Below are 22002 nucleotides of genomic sequence, written 5' to 3' on the forward strand. Positions count from 1 at the left end.
CACTCACGCCATTTTGTACATCCACCACTTTGCAAAGAAAATTGTGTCTAACAACCCCTGTAACCGCGACAATCAGTCATGAGGTTAGATTTTGCCCGTACATGCATGTGTGGAGATGTGTCATATTATTTTTTTAAAGAAAGCTTGTGTTTTGATTTTTGCTGTTGCTTCCCAAAAAAGTGTATTAAAGATTGATAGGGTCTCTGTGTGTATAAGAGAGTGAGTTTAGAGCCATAGGGTGATATTGATCATTTGAGCTCTTATTATTTCATGCTCGCTTTAAAATAATAAGGTAAATATTTGAGTGGCCTGGGCGTCTCCATAAATATCTGACATAACTAAACTGTGTAATCTAACAGATCTGTATGCTCTGTTTGTTGACTGCTACCTTTAGGTTATGTTGTCTGTAATTATGACTACCACCCTCTTGCAAAGACAAACTCATCCTCCTTTGCAGTTTGCCATAGAGATTTGCTAAATTGCAGCCTCGCGATGGAGAAGACAAGCCGTGCACCCACACTCAGAAACACACAGTCATATAAATAGGAGCCTTGTTAGGTCTTTGCACAAGCACAGCTCAGCCCAGTGGTGACCCATGAAGACGGAGCGCAATCAAGACCCGCCCACACCAGAGGGTGAAACAAATCTCCACAGACTTTGTATTGCATGAAGACAACAGGGTAAACACAGAACTACATTTTATAATCTGCCTAACTGAAAAACTGAGTCTTTAAGAGGACAAAATACAAGTGATTAGGCCAGGGGTATTAGCAGGAGGGATGGGAATTCATACTCAATAAAAATTAGATCTGAGAAAAAAATACTAATTGTTTGGCTGTTCTCATTATTTTTTTAAAATGTGGCTTATATCAGACTCCAGTGGGAAAATGCACAGAAGAACAATAACAAAGACGTCACTTGCAGCACGATGTGTATGGAAGTAAGCATGGAGGCTGCTGAAGTCAGTGGTGAAAGCTGGCGAAGTTATGAGCAGATAATAATGAGAAGAAAGATGAGTAGAAACAGGGCAAAATGTTTAAAAATGGCTTTTTGTGGAGCTGCTATGTCTGTACGGAGGAGTGTGTGGATGAGGAGTTGGAGTCAGGAGTGCTGAGATTGTGACGTCAATGGCTTCACAGAAGCCAATTCAATCCAAAATATCAGAATGTCATGGCATACCTCTAACTACTACCTGTCAGCACCTCTCTACAAGACTCTCATCTCAGGTGACATATCTTCCCTAAGAAAGCGCGTCAGTGTCGGGCTTGATGACTGGCAACAGAGGCAGTTATCATGTGCTATCTAACCTTGTTTTAGAATGACATGATTTGCATAAATTGCGACATGACTGTTCAGACCCAATTTAGGACCACGGATTTGGGCCACTTTTGCCCAGTGTTAGTGACTTTGTCACTAGATTTAGCGACTTTTCAGACCCCCCCGCAACAATTTTTTGAAAAAGCGACTAGTAACAAATCTATTTTTTGCACGCCAACTCGAAACTTAGCATGGCCCTTATTCCCTCAACCGAAAACCAATTTACTTAAATTGCTTCACAGACACCAATTTCATCCATAATGTCAAGGCATACCTTTGACATTTTCTCTCTACATCTGTCGGCACCTCTCCACAAGACTCTCTTTATAAGACGTTCATCTCAGGTGACCCATCTCCCTGAGAAAGCGCGTCAGTGTTGGGCTTAATGACTAGCAACAGGGGCAAGTTACCATGTGCTATCTAATCTTGTTTTAGAGTGACACGATTCACATGAATTACAACATGAGGTCGCAATGGAAAACATAACACCTGTATCTGATTTAGGACCACATACAAAAGTGGCCCAGATCTGATCCGATGTGATTTGTGCTGTTCACGCTATTATAAAAAATAAAATCCGAGTCACAAAGTCATATATTTTAATCACTTTTGCCTGCAGTCTGAATGTAGTGAACGAAATTTCAGTTTTAATCAAAATATATTTCAAAAAGCATTTTCACAGGAGGCAACTTGTGGTCACAGTGGAATGTGGATAAATCAGAACCCATGAAGTATTATGTTTGTAAGTGCCACATGGCACACACATGGCCAAAATGAGCTTATTAAAAGCTAACTTGTCCCCTCTGGTAGACATAGGGTTGCTAAAATGATGTTTTTCCCCCCTCTGATTGGCGGGGTTTTCTGAGTCTAATCAAGAGATACAGGAATGACATATTATTGTATGCCAACCCAGAAGTTAGCATGGGTCTAGTTTCCTCGACAAAAAGCCAATGGGAATTTTCTATTGGGTTACTGCGGAAAATAAGCTCTGTGATAGGACTACAGCTATCTGTTGTTGTTGTTTTTTAAATCAAGTATTCTAACGATTATTCCGTAAATTGTATAACAAATATTTTTGTGTTTTTAAAAAGCAATCGTTATTATTCAAGAATACCAAAAAAATAAGACTGGTTCCTTAAAGGGATCAACTAAATGGTAAAATTAGTATTCTTAAATTACATACAGCTTAATTATCTGTTAAAACTTAACCCATTTTGTGCATATAAGTGCCATATTATGTTATTGATATTTATTACCAGGCCTAAATATCATAATGTAAGTTAATAAGATTGGCTGCAGTACACTTATTTAGTGTGTTGAAGGGTTGCTACTCAAACTGAACTTAACAAACCTGCTGCACTGAATCAATGCATTTTAGGCTTTAAAAGCTACGTAAACCTACTTGTTTGAGCTTGTAATCATCCCAAACTCTGGAGACTTGTGATGTTTTCTGTTGGCCTGTCTCTTGTCCTTCATCCCTCACTATTTACTCTCTTCCTCCATTTTGCAATCACAGCATGTTTCCCCAGCTAAGCCCATTGTGCGACAGTTACAATCGTCCAAGCACAAACAGTGAGCTGTTTACTTTAAAGTTAAATGGATCAAACAAAGTTCTGATACAAGGAATTTGCATTCATCATTTGGAAAGATGGGCTTCTCAAGTTTCTCGAGTTTCAGCCCAACTTTGTTGCAAACAAAAATGTATGATACTTAGACATTGTTCAGAAAGACTTTTGAAGCTTAGATGCAATCACCAAAAGTACAAAACTAATGTTAGAAAGTAAATTAACTACACCATGGTCATATGACTTCAACGCCACCACCACTAAACTGACAACAACTTGAAAAGGTTGTTAAAGGATACACTACACGATACAAGTACACTGGAACTAGCTCCCTCTAATGGGTAAATGGACTGCACTTTTATAGTCTTTGTGACCACTCAGAGCGCTTTTAACACTACAGACAGCACTCACACATACATTCATAGTGGTGGTCAAGACTACCCTACATGGTGCCACCTGCCACCATCGGGAATTCATTCACACCCTGATGAAAACAGCATTGGGGTTCAGTATCTTGCCCAAGGATACTTTGACATGTATGCTGCCGTGGTCAGGAACCTCAAACCACCAACCTTCCAATCGGTGGCCAACCACTCTACCAACTGAGCCATAGCAGCCAAAAAAAACATCTAGAGCAGAAACTTGAGGGTGTAAGGCAAACGATTTCAGAACAGTAAATCATTTATAAGTGTTAAGTTCTAATAAGATATGTAACTGTGTTATAATAAAGACAGTAAAACGGTGTTGTACTCTGCTTCACCATTAACCTAATTGTAGATACTATTTTCAGGACTTGCATAACCCGGTTCCATTCACATGCTCAATTTGTGCTCGTTAAATCGCCTGTACAGTGCTCTTAGGAGAAAATACATTCAGCTGAGGAGGAGCGGGTTAAAAGATTTCCATTTCCCTAATGACCTTATCTTTTCTTTCAGTCTTTTACAAGTACATTAGGTAACAAGGTGAACAAAGCTGCTTAATGCTTTAGGAGCGTCCTCAGCTTGAGGAACACTCATTGATAAAAAAACATCTTTGAATTAGACAGTAATCTTATTCTCATATTAAGTCTTTCTCACATTTTAACCCATTATGTTTGCACAGCATACTGGACTGGACTCACTTATTGGACTTATTTACTTCAAGTACAGGCTAACCCAGATATGATGCATTATAAAACAATGAAATATTGAAAGAAAATGAGTTACGGGCTACTTGTTCTCCTTGACCCATCTACATGACTTTTCATATGAAATGGTCATTCCATTAAGACAGTCATTATGCCAAACGGCCTCTCTTTAGTGCAGTAATGACAGCATTCAGAATGACCTCTGGCTAATGTGGCTCTATAAAACATTAGCATCTGGGACAGAATAAAGATGAATTGAGATTCATCTTGTTCATAGTTCAATCATAAAGGTAACCAATAATACATCAGTATGCTGATTCTTCCTACAAAGCAAATCGCTTCCTCTGCTCCCTACAACATCATGAAACTCAAAACAGTTCTAAGTGGCTTTGCGCTTATGTCAAACTTAAGAATTCAACACAACCCCAAGTTTTACTGTGAATACACAGAATAATATAATTAATTCCCTCAAATAATCAACAGGGTGTAATTGATTTGGCTAATAAAGAACAAAGTTTTAAATTATGTGGTATTTAGTCTTCTCATGCATGCATTTATTGTAGCTTGTATGGATGAACAATCATTCAACTAGTTAATGAACTAATTGTTGAATCGTGATACAATTTACTCAATTTTTTAAAATAGATTAAGGACATTAAGGAAAATTATGAGGTGGGGTAACCCTGGAGCCAGACTATTGCAGGGCTGACACATAGAGACAGACAATCATGCTCCCATTCACACCAATGGCGTTAGACGTAGAGTCACCAATTAAACCTAAACTGTCTTTGGCTGGAGTTGAACTGGTGACCCTCTTTCTCTGAGGCAAGAGTGCTAACCACTAAACCAACGTGTAGCCCCCCTTTTTAAGTTAAAGAATCCTTATTTCTGAGGTCGGGTGTAATCCATGCAAAACAAGGCACATTTCCTTTTTTCATAAAACTAAAACATATCTTGTTTGAAATAACTAAAATATTATTCTAGTCATGAATCAAATACTGTATATGTTTATTTTAATTGCGTAAAGGTCTTAATGTTACGGCCCTCTAGTTGGCTCTGTGCTCTCCCCTGTGTGTGTGTGTGTGTGTGTGTGTGTGTGTTCTTGTACTTCCTACGTAGTGAGGACCGGAACTCATTTTTAATAAACAGAGTGAGGGCATTTTTGCAAAGTGAGGACATTTGGGCCGGTCCTCCCTTCTTTAAAGGCTTTTTTGAGATTTCAGACTTTGTTTTAAGGGTTAAAGGTTACATGATAATGATAATTAACTGAAACTGTATTGTGTGGTTACAAAACTAACTAAATTATAATGAAAATGTCCTTCGTTTTCGTCCTTGTCAACTTTTTTCATCCATAATGAAGATGGATCAGACAAAGGAAATAAAGGCAAAATTTACTGTGACCTCTTTTAGTCTCCCACCCAACAAATACCCCATTACAAAAAACTAAAACTAATAAAAACTAAACTAAAACTAAAGCATTTCCAAAAATTCACTAATGCTACCTATACACCAGAAGACTTTGAAAAGATTTGGAAAGACTCCTGCAAAACTATCAGCTCACATCTGCTCACATCTAAAGACAACTGTTGAGAGTTTTTAGTTCCAGCCTAGTCTCAGACTGAGATTCTACAAAGACTGTGAATCTTGCAGGATCACTATTTACGAGACTACAACTAGATTTCCTTTAGCATTTTTTACCTACCATGCCATTTTTGTGTGTGCAGTGGTTTGTGTTGGAAAAAAAAACAACAAAAAGAAGAGGAGAAGACACCACAAAATGCCCCCTCACAAAGCTGAAAAGGGGTTTCTGTTTTTCTGACATGAAAAGTGACTATTTTACAGTAAAATAGATATAAGGAAGAATAAAGGAAAGGAAACTGTAGAAAAGAATTCATGATATACATTTATGTCCTATTTAATTATTTGTTTAATTGAATAATTATACTTATCAGCTCTATCAACTTTCATTTCGTTAATCACACATTCATCATCAATTATTTATTACTTATTTATGTATACATTTATTTATACATTTTAACTGGGTCTGCTTACTGTTCTCTTTACTAAGAAACAGCGCCCCCAAAATCCCGCTTGTGGCCATAAATATATTACATCTCTATATTTGTATTTAGGATTGAGTTTACTAACATTATTGTGATGTAACTTTTTCCTGTTGAAGTGGTTTTACTGCCGGTCTGGACCCGCTCATCTATTGGTTGTTGATTGTGTTACGTCACTGCGACTTGCGATCATATCAAACACGTTTGATATGATCGCAAACCCAAGACTAGGAAAAGACTGATAAGAAACAGCGCCGATTACTACCTTACACTTAACGATCGGGATGACGGGAGCGCGCTGTGACTCCAGTAAAACTCCTAGATTTACTAAAGACTTTCAGTTTTTAGTCTGGGACTGGGAAAATCGTTTGGTGTAAGCCCAGCATAAGTTGTACTTAGTGAATGTGTGTGTGTGTGTGTGTGTGTGTGTGTGTGTGTGGTGTGCATCCTGACTCCACTACTCTGCTCCTGACAATCACCTCCACCTGCTCCCTCTGCCACAGCTGCCACTCATCAGCTCATCTCCTGCAGTATATCGACCCCGGCTCTTCATTCATTCATTCGGCAGAACGTTATCCTCTCCAGTGGTAGTCTCAGGTCGTGGCTCCTCTGATTAATCTCCCCGTCTCAGAGTTTTTCCCTGTGCTAACCCTCTGTTTCATTACCAGGAGATTCCCTTGTTCTGGTGCCTGCCAGCATCCACCTGTCTCCTGTTACCTCACCTCGCCCCGGCTTCCCTTCCCTCGATTCCCTCTCGTGTCTTTTACCCTGATCCTGTTTGTCTTTGAGACAATAAACTTATTTTTCTTTTTCTACCCTCAAGTCCATTCTTTCTGTGAACTGCCTTAACATTTAATAGCTTTTGTTTGTAACATTAGATAACATTGTGCTCAATTGTTTACATTCATGAATAAAGTGCAGGAAGGTTGGCTTGGTTCCCAGCCTTTTTTTCTTTTCTCTTTTTTATGGCATACGTATTGTTTTAAATTACTATTTACTACTAAATACTAATGACTCTTGACTAAAATATAGCATTACATCAAATATATGTGTAAGGTAAGGTAAAACTTTCATGTCCCAAATGGGAAATTTGATTTACAGACAGTAGTATAAGACAAAATACATAAAATACAAGTACAACACACACACAAGTGCAATAGTACAAACAACACAGTTACCAATCATCGCTCACTGTTAAATGAAGTAGGATTATGAAGCATTACGTCCTGACATCATTGCTTGTTAAGAATGGCAATAGCAGATGGGACAAAAGAGAACCTGTAACTATTGGTGCTGCATTTAGGGAAACTAAACCTTCGCCGTGAAGGAAGCAGCTGGAACTCAGCATGCGAGGGTTGAATTGAGTAAAAAACAATGGTCTGAGCCTTAGAGATGAGCCTTTCTTCATATAGCTGCTATTTTTTTGTTTTTGTTATTTTAACACAGTCTGACAATTTTTTCCAGTTTGTTTTTGTTTTTAAGACTGATATGTCAAAACCAACAGATAACATTAAAGAGAAGTTCAGACTCAATAAAAGCAGAATAAAACATTCTCATTAGAGTCCTGTCTACATTCAAACTTTGCAGCTTTCTTACAAAGAACAGATGCTGGTTCACCTTTTTACATATGCTGTCAATGTTTGCATCAAATGTCAGCTCGTCATCCAGGACAGTGCCCATATTCATACTGCTGCACTGCTGCCACTGGCTCCCCTTTAATCACACAGGGTGTGGGAGAGCAGGGCTTCCTCTGAAAATCGACGACCATCTCTTTAGTCTTGGCCACGTTTATCTGGAGGAAGGACTGGTCACACCAATTCACAAATGAATTAAGTACTGGGCCATGATAATGTTCCGAACCCTGCAGCAGACTAACAATCTTTCTGTGCTCCTGTGGGTCTTCTTTACAAGCTCCAGAATTGTATTATGATAAACTGTGGACATTCAGGAGTCGGTTCTACATTTTATAGAAGCAACGGTCAGCAGCATCTGGTTGTGTCTGACAATAGTGTTGCTCTTTGTAGTGAGTGCAGCTGGTGTGTGTGGGGAACATTAACAACAGAGGACAGCAGCACTTCAAGGATCTCACCAGAGAGCTTTCTAAGAAGTTCGGTGGTCGCCCTAGTGTGACAAAACAAAACAAAATTGCAATTCATACCCTACAGTTGAACTGGAATTATAGTTGTCACCACTGAAAGACAACAAGAGACTACCTCTGATTCCATGACAACAGCTACCCGGTGGCTTACCAGGAATGCAATCATTCATGGTTTTTTTCTCTGCAGGGTCAGAGGCTGCAACTACTTGAGTGCCCACAAGTTACAGTGGGAGTCTGGCACTCAGTCACACATAGCGTTCTCTCCTAGGCCACCAGACTCCTTTGACAAATAGAGTCATTTTTATCTCACAGAGCACAGGACATGTTGGGCCACCACTGCATCGATCTGTTTGTTTTTTTGTCTGACTTCTGAGTCTCAGATCTGAACTAAGGTGGCGTCCACAGCAGTACATCAGCTTCTGTGCACTCTGCCTCTCCAAAATGTGAATATTTGGGTTTGAATATATAAAGAACAGGACTGCAAAGCTACAGAATGATTAAAAAAATTAACTCAACAAACCTTCTTTTTGATTAATTCGATTTTATTACATCTTTTCATCTGAAGCTCTCTCCTGGTGCTGCAGGATTTCAGCCCCTATTGATGTACTACACAAATGCACCAAGAGTTTTCCACTTAAACTTCACAGGGCTTTTACTATGACATCAAACAAACAAGAGCTTCCGCTTTTTTCCTCTATGATACAGGACTGCCAAGTGGTGAATGCATTACACTAAAAGCACTTTGTACCCACTTCCCTTTAAATGCCTTCGAGCAGCACTATTCATATCAAATCAATCAAATCAATTCAAATCAATTAATCAAAATTACTTTATTTTATTCTGAGGGTAAATTCAGTTAGTCTGGTAACTCTGTTAGAATGAGACAACCTGATGGCTGTAGGAGTGAAGGATCTTTTGTATCTCTCTGTCCAGCAACAGAGAGAGAGGAGCCGTCCACTGCTGTTTTTTTGGTCCATAAAGGTTTTGTGTAGTGGATGATCTGGTATTTCAAGATGGCCTTGAACATGTTGACAGGTCATCTCTCCACCACCTCCTCCAGTGTGTCCAACCTGGCTCCAACCACAGAACCAGCTCTTTAGACCAGTCTGTCCAACCACCTTGCATCTCTGTGTCTGATGCTGCCTCCCCAGCAGACTGCAGCATAAAACAACACACTACCACCACAGACTGATAAAACATCTGCAGCTTCTTACTACAGATGTCCAGAGATCTAAGCTTCCTTAAGAAAAAGAGGCAGCTCTGCCCATTTTTGTAGAGAGTGTCTGTGTTTAGGGACCAGTCCAACTTATTATAAAAGTATATACACCTAGATACTTAGAACTTGGCACCACCTCCATGTCCACCCCACAGGTATTCACTGGTTGAAGGGGGGGCTTGAACCTGCGGAAATCTATGATAATTTCCTTAGTCTTTGAGGTGTTCAGAAGATAGTTCTTGTTTCTCCAGTCACTGAAGGCTTTTATCAGATCTCAGATATAGAAAGAAATACAAAAAATACAATCATAGTAGCAGCATCTTGCAACTCCTCTATGCTGAGAACATCAGGGCGCAAACTCTCATTTTACAATTTAACAGTACACTAAACATTTTTGTGAAAGTTTTTGAGGTGAGCAATAGGCAATGAATGCAGTGACAGACTCTTGATTCATATATGATCAGCTCTGCGTCGTTTGACAGTTTGACTGCACTTCAAGAGCAGTCTCTGACATGATTGACAGCTGCATTTTAAAATTCTTGTCTCTGATGGTCTTGTTTTGGACAAGCAGGAGGCAGAGTTTCATCAAATATGACAACACTTATATAAAAGTTTCCAGCTTTGATTTCAAAATAAGAACAACAAAGATGCAAGGATATGCTGGCGACTTCTCAGAAAGTCCTGTACTGTATGTAATGAAAATCTCCAGATATTCTACCTACACAATATATCAGTCAATCTATTTCTAAACATCTATTAGGATTTGCATGGTGCCAATATGTAAAATGACTGAAAAGCATGTTATTATGAAGTTAACGTACATTTTATTGCCGTCTGGATTCTAGATAATAGACTAAAAACCAAACACTGCCTAGGTCAGCAACTGAACTTCAGTCAAAGTGACGTTTTTCAACAAGTTCTCCAACATAAACGGCAGAAGAGGTTGTGTGAAAGTACCACAAATTACAGCACATATGTACGTCGCACCTTGCGGTACAATGGTGCATTCTAAAAAAAGTACACCCGTATGGTCAGCGGTTGTAAAAAAGGCTACAGTTTCTGTGGATTTATGTTATAAAACCACTGACCTAGGTTTAGGGCAAAAAAACTTCTGGTAAGGTGTTTAAACAGTGAATAAATGTACATAAATGCCGGGAGAGAAGTAGTTACAAGGGTCACGTGACTACTGCCCCGTCCTCCAACCGAACATTAGAATCCACCCTTTTAAACTTCGGTTGGCTGTCAATCACTACTACGTCAGCAAGATAGCGGCGGGTGGTGAAATACGAAGACATAGCTGGGTTTTTTTTGAAAGTCTGTTTTGAAGTGACATGTGAGGGAACAGTTGGGAACAGTGATGCGTAAAACACAATTTGAGATGCAGGAATATATAAAACTGCCTACAAAGGGCCTCGGGGGTTCAATCTGTGCACTCAAATTATACTGGAGCTTGTCATTTTTATTTGGAAAAAAAAAATTAAACAAACATTCAGACACTATACATAATGCTACAAAGAAACCATTAATTTTAATTAAACAATAATAATAATAATAATAATAATAATAATAATAATAATAATAAATACATTATTCTTGAGTTTACCGTACTGTTTGACACTTTTATTACTTTCTCCAGTTTGAAGGTCCTATTATAAATTTACATACAAATCTAGTGAATCCTCTCTGGAGGCATAGTGAAAGGGCTGCCTCAGCTGTGAAATCTCAATTATAGCACATTATATATGCATTCAAGGCTGTGGATTTGACAAATATGAACAAATGGTGTAGGACAGATATTTTAACTTTTTCTTTGTCGGTAAGACAAGATCAAATTTCATGTTTAAAAGTTCAATAAGCAAGGATTCAGTCTTTCATCGTCTTTGTGTGTGTCAGTGCATTGAATAGCTGACTTGTATGATTTATGTGTAACCTATGCATTAATTCTCAGGTTGGACGTGACAGAACACCGGATGCAAGAAAGAAAAAGGTGTTATAGAGCCAGAGACACTTTTCCATTTCTTTACAGTAAAATCAGTGACCTTTGTGGCAGCGACACTGGAATGTAGATGGTGGTAGGAAGTGAAAGTGTGAGAATATAAGGCCAGAAATAAATAAATTTAATTTTATAGAAGCCATAACACGATGAATAACAGACGGTATAGTACAATTCAATCCTTACAGCTCTACAGTGACCTTTAAAAATATTGTAAAAACCTATAATCTGTAACTGCCATCTTCTCTTCTTGCTTTCAATCATGGTTAGAAACAAAAGTAGATAAAAGGGTTTAGATGAAAGTTCTCGCATCTGATCAAAATCTAGTTAAAACATGAAGCAGACCTTCTGTTGTTTACTGTTCGTTTAGTACAATTAAAAGTGTAAAAATGTTCTTGCACTGTCTGTGTTATTGCATTTTGGTTTTGTATTGCCTCCCAAGCTGCACCACTTTCCCCGGTCAGCAGGTCATCTGCACAGTGGGGTTCATAGAACATGCACAGTGCTAAATTGAGTGAGTTTAAAATAAATCATGCAGCTCCTCCAGACTTTCCAAAAGAATTAATCAAATTCTGACGTAGAGAGTCACTTTTCGATTGACTTCCAGCAAAGCCATGCGTGCTTGCTTGGAGCAACTTGATTTGCATGAATGATAAACACTGATGAGTAACGTTATATATTTCAAAAGGATTAGCATACAATTTAAAACTTGACAGCTGCATTTTAAAATTCTCGGCTCTGATGGTTTTGTTTTGCTTATGGACTAGCAGGAGGCAGAGGAACATGTTTTTCACCAATTGTCACACATTTTCATCAAATATGAAAAAAAACCTAATTTAAAACTTTCCAGCTGTAGATTTGATGTCACAGAAGCAAAACAGCAAATTTGCAAAGATGATGGTGATTTCTCAGAAAGTCACCAAATGTGTGCTTATTTGGAGTAACTTGATTTGCATGGATGATAAACACAGACGTCATGTTAAAAACTTTAAAATGATTAGCATACAATTTCTGTTTGTGTTTTTAATGGCAGCTGTCACTGTGGGTAACCACAATGCATTCGGCTATGTCACTAATTAACAGTAACTGACAAAAAACAAACAAAATTGCCATTCATGCCCACCAGTTGAACTGGATTTATAGTCAACACCACTAAAAGACAAGAAGAGACAACCTTTGATTCCATGACAACAGCTGCCCAGGGATGCAATCATTCATCATTTTTCCCTCTGCTGGATCAGAGGCTGCAATGAGCAGTTAACATAACAATAAAGTCTTAGTAAACTAATCCAAAATAACTTAATCCCAAACTCTGGTTGCCAATCACAGCTGACATTGTCTAACGTTAAATTAAAGGAAAAAGTAGAAAATTGTACCTTTTTTTAATTTCTTTACCACAGCTTGCATTCATTTATTGCTTGTTTACTTCTGGTATTTCCCAGGATTCCTCTATAGAGACACATTTAAGCTCCGCTCCCACCGGAGGGAAAAACAATCCATATCTCTCCATTGACTTGAATGAATTGGAGCCTCTTTGCCAATTCCAAACAAAACAACAAAAAAAAGTCTAAAAGCTGCTGTGTGGTGATTGTACTACTAACAGGGTAAAGAACTTAAGCCTTTTACATACTCCACACGAACAGAGAAAAAAGTTATTTCTGGCCAGGACATTTCATAATTCACAAGAAACTCGAGAAGTTCTCACAGGGCCCACCCTCTGCAGCATGTCTTATTCAAATTCAAATTTCTGTCCAATCAAACAATAATTCTTGGACATCACACAAGAACAAAGTTCTGCCCAGATGTGTCAAGTGGAGTATGTATTAGCCTTTACTCATGCAGTGCATTTTGTCACTAATTAATACATCCAGAATCAGTTTAAGTATATATTCCTGTTAGTTAAGCTAAAGTATTTGACATTATGTAACTTGTGTTGAAGTATAATGTAGATAATTCAGAAAGCTGTGCAATATTGAGGGCCTTAGTTTGCTAACACATGGCCAACATTAGCTTGCTAACACATGGCTAACATTAGCTTGCTAACACATGGCTAACATTAGCTTGCTAACAGCCAACTTGTCCTTTCTGGTAGTCATAGAGAGCTAAATTATCACTCAATCTAATAGTTTTAGCTAGAAACACATATTTTGTTAGCATTTCAGCCATCTATTGTGGCATCAATAGGGGTGGTTTTCATAGGAAGATGTGTGGTGCTCTGTCTCTATAGGCATATTTCCACTCAGTACTTTATGAGTAGGCTACTTTTTGTAAAGCGGCTCAGTCTTTTGGCTACGCCCACAAGTTAATTCCCCTCGACCTCTATTCCCATTCAGTTACTTTTGTAGCGGCTAACCAACTGAGTTCCAATGTGACAACAGACCGACGTGGCAAGCAGTGTTGCCAATTTAGCGATTTTGTCGCTATGTCAAGCGACTACTCAGACCCCTCTAGCAATTCTTTTTCAAAAAAGCGACTAGCAACAAATCTACTCTTCTTAAAAAGCAGCAGGCGCCGTCCCAAAGCACTCACAAGCGGCCCAGTCCTCCCGCAGCTGTTTCTCCCAGCTGCAGTCAGAGCAGTTAAACCATCAGCGTCCAGTCTGCAAATCACAAACACACAGTGGCACCTCAAACGTATCCAATCAGCGTCAACGAGTTAGTAGCAGCTCAGAAGAGTATCTACTTGAGGCAGGTACTTTCTGAGCCACTAACCTGTGAGGTTGGGCGAATCTTGGGCAGATTCTCTCTCCTAAGCCACGCCCATAGTGGCTCACTAGAGAGAAAAGTACCTAATGGAAACGCGCCTTATAAAACAGCAATATAGCCACTTGCTTTCTAGACCTGTTTTTTTTTCCGTTACACAGTAGGGTTTTTCTTTAGAACAGGAGGGCTCATATTCTTCACTCAGTACAAACTGTTCCCTAACATTGAGGTGGAGGCTGACACAATTTCAAAGGGACAAATGGAAGTAGTTGGTGCCTTGATTCAGTTAGATATTATTGAACAGATTATGAAGATGGCCTCATGCAGCTTATGTAAATTGTAGTGCCAGTGCCATCAGTGTTCCTGCCACTGCTGTGCCACCACAACAAAAATAAAAGAGCCACTAAGCTACTACCACCTCCAGTGTCATTGAGTGACAAATGCGATAATGTCTGTGCCTACTGATCTCAAGAGGAAAATGTTTTTAATTAAAGAGACTACTGACTCAATTGACTAACTCTGGGGCTTTTGAAAGGTTCAGTACTTCCTTTCCTATAACTTGTGAAAAAACAGACTGTGGTTATTACTATGTCTCCAGAAATATGCAGATGCCTTTTTTAATTAGTGTGCTTGGGTGCACCAGCCTCAGTGATTGCTAACAAGTGCATGAAATCAAGCATAAAGGCATGGATAGAGTACTCTATTACTGACAGATGTGTGCAGTGCAATGAGCTGTCAGTGGCCTTAGACATGGCATTGGAAATGTTTTTTCATTGACATTGGAAATGTTGATTTTCTCCTCTCAATTGTATCTGCCATTATTGTGAAGCATCTGGGGGAAAAAAGCAGGTCGGCCCTAGTAAGGCTGCTGATTGCTGAAACACAAAATGCATATAAATAGTTTCCCTCTTGGTTTCAACATTCACCAAGGAGTCTTGTGAAGCACTGTCAGCACTGTTCCTGAAATGTTCATGGGCAGGGATGGAGTGATTTACCATGCTTTACAATTTGATGTATAAATATGGGTTTGGAAGACACTGCAAATTTGAGAGCACAGGTGATGTTTTGTGGTAGAGAAACAACAGTTCAGTTTTTATTTGTATGGTGTGGACATGGGGGAATCGATGAAGAAACACGTATCTCAATAGAAGCTAAAGCATAGACACATATATTTTCCAATTTTGTGTTTTTCAGTTTTTTAAAGGCTTTTTCTTTTTTGACACAAGGCGCGGTCCATAAATAAACTGCTTGATGTGCAGGAATGGGATTCACAGCACAGAGACCTGACCTCAACCCCATTCAAAACAAATGCAAATCATGAGTGGAGGCTGTCACAGCAGTACATTAATAACCAGGGGTTTGGAATGGCATATTCAACAAGCACATCCAGGTGTATTGTTGTGGTGTCCGCATACTTTTGGTAAACTTTTGCTTCCCGGACATCAGCAACAAAACAGCTTTTTATTTTTAAACCTTTTTTCTCTGCACTTTTTAGGTCAGGGTAGATGTTAAGTAGCCAAAGCAGCACTTTGTATATGCACTGGATTACACAAACTAGTGCACATAATTGCTGCTGAAGACTATAATGTAGCTGATACAGTTCTCCACAAAAGTAAAGTGGGGTTAAAGTAACTGTGAACTCAAATGGGTTTGGGTGAACCTTTCAGTGCTGTCGTTAGTTGGATGCTAACAATGTGTGTCATCCATTAATTATGTGAAGGCCTGTTTTCTTCGCAGGAAAATTATGCAGATACAGTACAATATTATCTCATTTATATTGGCTATATGATCCACTCATTGTATCACTGGACTCACATTGTGCACAGCATGAAATCACACCAGGCTATCGCTGTTTTTAACGTCTTTAAAAAAGAAAAAAAATGTAAATTAGTTTGACTGCACTGTAAACAGATCAATTGCCCCAACCCTGTCTTTACAACAGAGTATGTGTGTTTGCTGCATTATTAAACCACATTTTTGCTGTTACCAAGGTTAGCAGGGGTCTTGGCAAAACAATCACGATTAAATCCTCGGAAGAGTGTGAGAGAGAATATTGCGAGGGGGCTCTTTAATTGACATAAATTCTACAATGCACACAGACATATAGGTATTCAATAAAATATGTACATAAGAAAACACATACATTTTACATTTTATCATGCAATAAAAAACACCTGAGTATATTTCCTTTTAATAAATATTGTAGGGAACCTCACTCGTTTCTACTCAAGTGCACGTAGGCGGAGAAGCTTGTGTGCTTCATTTCCTGAATATCAATTTTTGGATCTATTTAAAGTAATTAGAGGTCAGATTTAAGAAAACTCTGTTTCAGTCAACGGCGTGTAGGTTTCAATTGATTTGCGCTGCTTGATTTGAGATAATTTTAGTAATCTCCTTGGTAACAAAGTCATATTGCATTAACTTGATATCCTTTATTCTTCACTTTCTATGAGACTAAAACTGAATTTTATTAATTGATCAATACCAAATTTTAATGAGTTTTGATCCGTTAATTTAACTAACAAATAACTGGAAATTTTGGATGGTGGTGCCACGAGGAATTAAGTAAATAATCAATTTAAATTGATAAATTAATTGATAAATCATTAAAGAATTAACCATATGTCCCTTCAATATTTGTTGATGTGATATGCTTTTATTTTGAAATGTGAATCCTGTTTGAAGTTTATGAAATACTTAGTTACACCAACCTACGTCTCTTCTCTCTACTCACACAGCAAATTGAGTGTTTTATGAGTACTTTTGTGTCTTTACAATACATTTTAGGGTTAATTTTCTTTAATCAATTTTTATGCATTTTCTTTAATGTAAGACAATCCCTGTTATATATAAAGAATGTGAGCTGTATCCTAATTCACCCCATTTGTTTCACCTCATTATTACTAACTGAGCCCCCACTAGGGAACAAGCTCAGAATAAATGAGCATATGGATAATTAGTGCATACATAATATTGAAAAACACGCCCATATAAAATACAACAAAATAAACCTTTGCTCCTAGGTGTTAACTAAGCTTCCAGAAGGCTGAGAAATATTCTCATCAACTGAGGAATTGTTGAGGATATTTCTGCTGTTTTTAAGAGTCAGGCTGCTGCTTCCGTTCACATCAGGCCCAGAGGTGTCTTTTGTGTTTTTATATCTGATCCCAAAAAGACTGCAGATTTTCTTCAGCATGAGGTCAACAATCTCCTCCTCATCTGATGGCTGGGTGAGAGAGGAGAGATGACAGAATCATTGTTAGTGATAAGTAGAGATGTTGTTACCCCTACTCACTGCTAAGGACATATCATGCACTTTTGACCCATTATCTCAAATTGTTGCAATTTTTTGTCTTCAGGGCAAAATATAAAAACAAACATCCCAAAATGGCAGTGCAATTCAGGTCTTGCACAGTTACTGGGCAAGACAAAAACACAGACAATAGCAATTAATCGATTTAGTTTCCTTTATAACAGTGACATTTTGCAGGTGTACCAGTGTTTTTTCATGCTGAGAATGAAAAGCTGCCTGTTACTGTTATGCAACTACAGTGTTAAGTATTTAAGTATGTATTCCTGGGTTGTGTAATATTTCTTCATTGCCACAAGTGAATATATAGAAGTTAAATATATAAGAAAACCCTCTGTGTTCTGTGTTGTTAATCAGCCAGCAACATTTAGTTGCTGATGATGGCCATGATGGCTCAGGAGTCAAGGGGCTGTAATTTGTACAACTCAATTGGCATAAAAAGTTGACATTATAAAATAGAAGGTATTGTCAGTAAAAATGGATGCTTTGGAAGTTATGACTATGTCTATTAAAGTCCCAGTAAACATAAGTTAGAGCGTCTTCAATTTTACAAATTGGTCTCTCCTCAAAAACGTCAATATAATGCATTTTTACAAGCAGCAAACAAACAAACGGCAGACTTTCATCCAGGAGAACGGGGTTCATGTCCTATGTGAAAACGTTTTACATAACTCATGTTGTTTATGTAACTTATGCTGTTAACGTAACTTACGTTGTTTACCTAACTTATGTTGTTTACCTAACTTATGTTGTTTACGTAAGTCATGCTGTTAACGTAACTTATGTTGTTTACGAAACTTATGTTGTTTACCTAACTTATGTTGTTTACATAACTTATGTTGTTTACGTAAGTCATGCTGTTAACGTAACTTATGTTGTTTACGAAACTTATGTTGTTTACGAAACTTATGTTGTTTACGAAACTTATGTTGTTTATGAAACTTATGTTGTTTACGAAACTTATGTTGTTTACGTAACTTATGTTGTTTACGTAACTTATGTTGTTTACGTAACTTATGTGGTTTACGTAACTAATGCTGTTAACGTAACTTATGCTGTTAACATAACTTATGTTGTTTACGTAACTTATGTTGTTTATGTAACTTGTTTAGATAACTTATGTTGTTAACGTAACTTATGTTGTTAACGTAACTTATGTTGTTAACGTATCTTATGTTGTTAACGTAGCTTATGTTGTTTATGTAACTTATGCTTTTTATGTAACTTGTTTACGTAACTTATGTTGTTTACGTAACTTATGTTGTTTACGTAACTTATGTTGTTAACGTAACTTATGTTGTTTACGTAACTTATGTTGTTAACGTAACTTATGTTGTTAACGTAACTTATGTTGTTAACGTAACTTATGTTGTTACATAACTTGTTAACGTAACTTATGTTGTTAACGTAACTTATGTTGTTAACGTAACTTATGTTGTTAACGTAACTTATGTTGTTAACATAACTTATTTACGTAACTTATGATGTTAACATAACTTATGTTGTTTACGTAACTTATGTTGTTTACGTAACTTATGTTGTTAACGTACCTTATTTTGTTAACGTAACTTATTTTGTTAACGTAACTTATTTACGTAACTTATGATGTTAACGTAACTTATGTTGTTAACGTAACTTATGTTGTTAACGTAACTTATGTTGTTTACGTAACTTATGTTGTTCACTAAACTTAAGCTGTTTATATAACTATAATCTTAGCTCTGTGCTGCTAAAACCTGCAAATTTATTCAAGGTCATGATATTATTGGTTGAAATTGGTTGGTACCAGCTTACACAGGCATATTTAGTTTGTCATATTTAGTTTGTTTTCTTGGCACATATCGTTAAATTGATGCTGTAACCAGGAATGAGATTGAATGGGTTTAAAAGAATTTAAGTTAATTTACAATGTTTTGCTTGATTAACACATTTTACTTTATCGACCCATATGGTTAATGCATTTATATCCTCTTAACACCTTATTTATGTAATTAACAAACCATGTTTTGCAGCTCCATACAGCACCAGATGTCACAAACATTTAGGAATTATTTTCAGTATTTTTCCTGAGGAAAGCCACTTGATTTGGCATGACTGCCAAGCTACCTGTTCATGCAGAGTTGGAGTGTTTCACTACAAAAACATCCTCACACACAATTTCAGCAGTAAGTGACAATATATGATGGTGGGCGTTCTCCAAAGTAAACTGTAGCTGCCACAGAATAGAAAAAGATGTGAGAACCTAATACTCTGGCTGGCAGTGTCTTACCTTCTGCTGCTTCTCTGTTTGCCATGTCTTTGTCAGTGATATTAAGCAGACCTCGCACAGGAAATTAAAGATCAATTGTTTTATGAAACTCAGGCTTTTTGGAGGTGTCGGGATTGACGAGGGTCCGGACTTGGCAGCTGTACACAGCGTGAAGCAGCATAATGAGCAGGTAGAATTCTGAGTTTCTTTCAGATCTCTGAAGAATTTCCTTATTTTGTCCTTGGAAAGCGGGAGCAGGTATTCAGAGGAGATAATGAGGCTGCTGGCTGTTCAGTTCGTTAGATTTTCACAACTTTCTTGTGAATTCTTTATGAAAAAGCGCCTTTTGCACTTGCCTAGAAGGTCAGTTCCTTGTTCGGGACTTTAAATGCAATCTTTGCTTTTGAGGGCGTTTGTACAGGCAGCAAAATATGACATATTTAGTAAGCACACTCTAGACTGTCCTCCGCTGCCACAGAAGTGATTGAAGGGTTTGAAGGGATTGAGTTTAAACTGCAGATGTTACACTCGTGGTGTGGAGAACCAGGAGAATGGGGTTTGTGTCTTGTGTGAAAACAAAAAGCAAACGATTTTTTATGTAACTTACATTTTTTATGTAACTTCTGTGGCTTCCATTCATAACTATTTAACTTCTGGCATTTCCGTACATTTATTTACTGTTTTTACTATCTTATAACGGCAAACCAGGTTTTTTGCCTTAAACCTAGGTAAGTGATTTTGTAGCCTAAATCCACAGAAACTTTCGCCCTTTTTTCACAAGCGCAAACTGTATGTGTATGTATAATGACATGTGTGCTATTTTTAGAACGCTAGAGGTACTGTGACCCGCAAAACGCTCATTTGACACGTCATGTGTGTCATTATGGGTGTCACACCGCGTTGAGGTGGTGTTTTATTTTGTGTTCTGGTCTTGTTATTTCCTGTTTTATTTTGAAATAGTAACTCTCCTCTCGTTTCAGGTCACTTGCTCTTCCCCGTGTATCATCTGTCTGATTGCCATAGCTTGTTTTTGCCCTTTTGGATTCCTTGCAAGAGTGATTTTTCTTTGTAATTTATGAGTTAAGCGCAGTTCCTAGTTTCATAGCTTTTTGAGTCAGCCCTTTTGTTTTTCCTCCTTTTGGAGAGATTTTGTGTTCTTTATTTTTTTTCCCTCTTTAGTCCTTATCCAGTTCTTCATAGTGTTCTTGTAGAATCTTTTGTTTTTCCTATCAGGTTTTGTAAATCTCCCTTTTGGAGTGCCTGTAGGAGTTTTTATTTTATCGTTTTCCCCTTGAGAGTTTTCCTCTGATCTTAGATTAAATCAAATCAAATCAAATCAAAATTACTTTATTCATCCCCGAGGGGAAATTCAGTTAGTCTGGTAGAATCTTTGTTAGAATGATCAGGTGTATTTCAGGATGGCCTCGAACATCTTGACAGGTCATCTCTCCACCAGGATTATTTTATTTTGATAATTAGTGTAGAAAGCTTTCAGTGTTTTTCCTCCTTTGGAGCTACTTTTCTTTGTTAGATTTCGACTCAGAGTCAGGAGTTTCATAGCCCTTTTCTTTCACTCTGTGAGGTATTCCTTGCTGCATTTTTTAATAAAGACATTTTAAATTCACCTGCTCTGCATCTGAGTCCTGCCTTCAGCCCGGCCTGACAATGGGTGCTATTGACCAACGGTCTATTCTATAATTTAGGTTGGAGATCTTGTTGCTATTTCCAGCCACCTGATCATTATAAGTCCAATATTCACTCTCCTTTAATCTGGATTTAGAAAAAAATAACTTGTAATAAATTTTACCTTGTGATATATTTGCTCCTCGTTGAATGCCACAAGGATCACTGAGAGGAGCAGATTGAGCACCACAAATGTCATGAACACAATGCAGGAACCAAAGAGTAATCCACCAAGCACAGGGGTGCCCTCCAGGACCTGGAAAACATGCATTAGTAAGACATAATATATCTATTTGAGGTGATAAAATGACCAGATAACCCTTATTCATGCACATGGATAATGGTTAGAGATTTTGCAGTGCGTCCTAATTGTACTACAGAAAAGCGCATATAACACGACCATTCAAAAGCTTGGAGTCTCCTGCCACAAAAGCTTGATAGGGTACAGTAATATATATATTTTTAAAAGTCTTTCATGCTTTTAGGTGTCATTTTGTACAAAGGGTTTCTTTTGTCCATGGAGAACAAAATGCTGTACAGTGGTTCAACCAGACTGATGCGTATTTGAAATAGAATTAAATAGGGTTCCTTTTGTGCACAATGTGTTGTGTTAGCAAAGCTTATCTTCAAACTTCACAGTAGTTCTTTACTTATTTCACTCCACTTTCTGGAGTGAAAAAAAAA

At 37.8% G+C, this 22002-nt stretch overlaps 1 protein-coding gene across 1 annotated transcript in view; it reads right to left on the reverse strand.

Annotated features, from left to right (window-relative positions):
- Window positions 1-17096: 17096 nt before the first annotated feature.
- Window positions 17097-22002, reverse strand: part of LOC131978619 (polycystin-1-like protein 2) — a 48737-nt gene continuing 43831 nt past the window's right edge. The window contains 2 exon segments of the mRNA XM_059342329.1: window positions 17097-17303; window positions 21443-21574. Of these exon segments, the coding sequence (XP_059198312.1) occupies window positions 17097-17303; window positions 21443-21574 (339 nt within the window).

This window comes from Centropristis striata, chromosome 10, assembly GCF_030273125.1.
Source record: "Centropristis striata isolate RG_2023a ecotype Rhode Island chromosome 10, C.striata_1.0, whole genome shotgun sequence".
NCBI classification, from domain to species: domain Eukaryota; kingdom Metazoa; phylum Chordata; class Actinopteri; order Perciformes; family Serranidae; genus Centropristis; species Centropristis striata.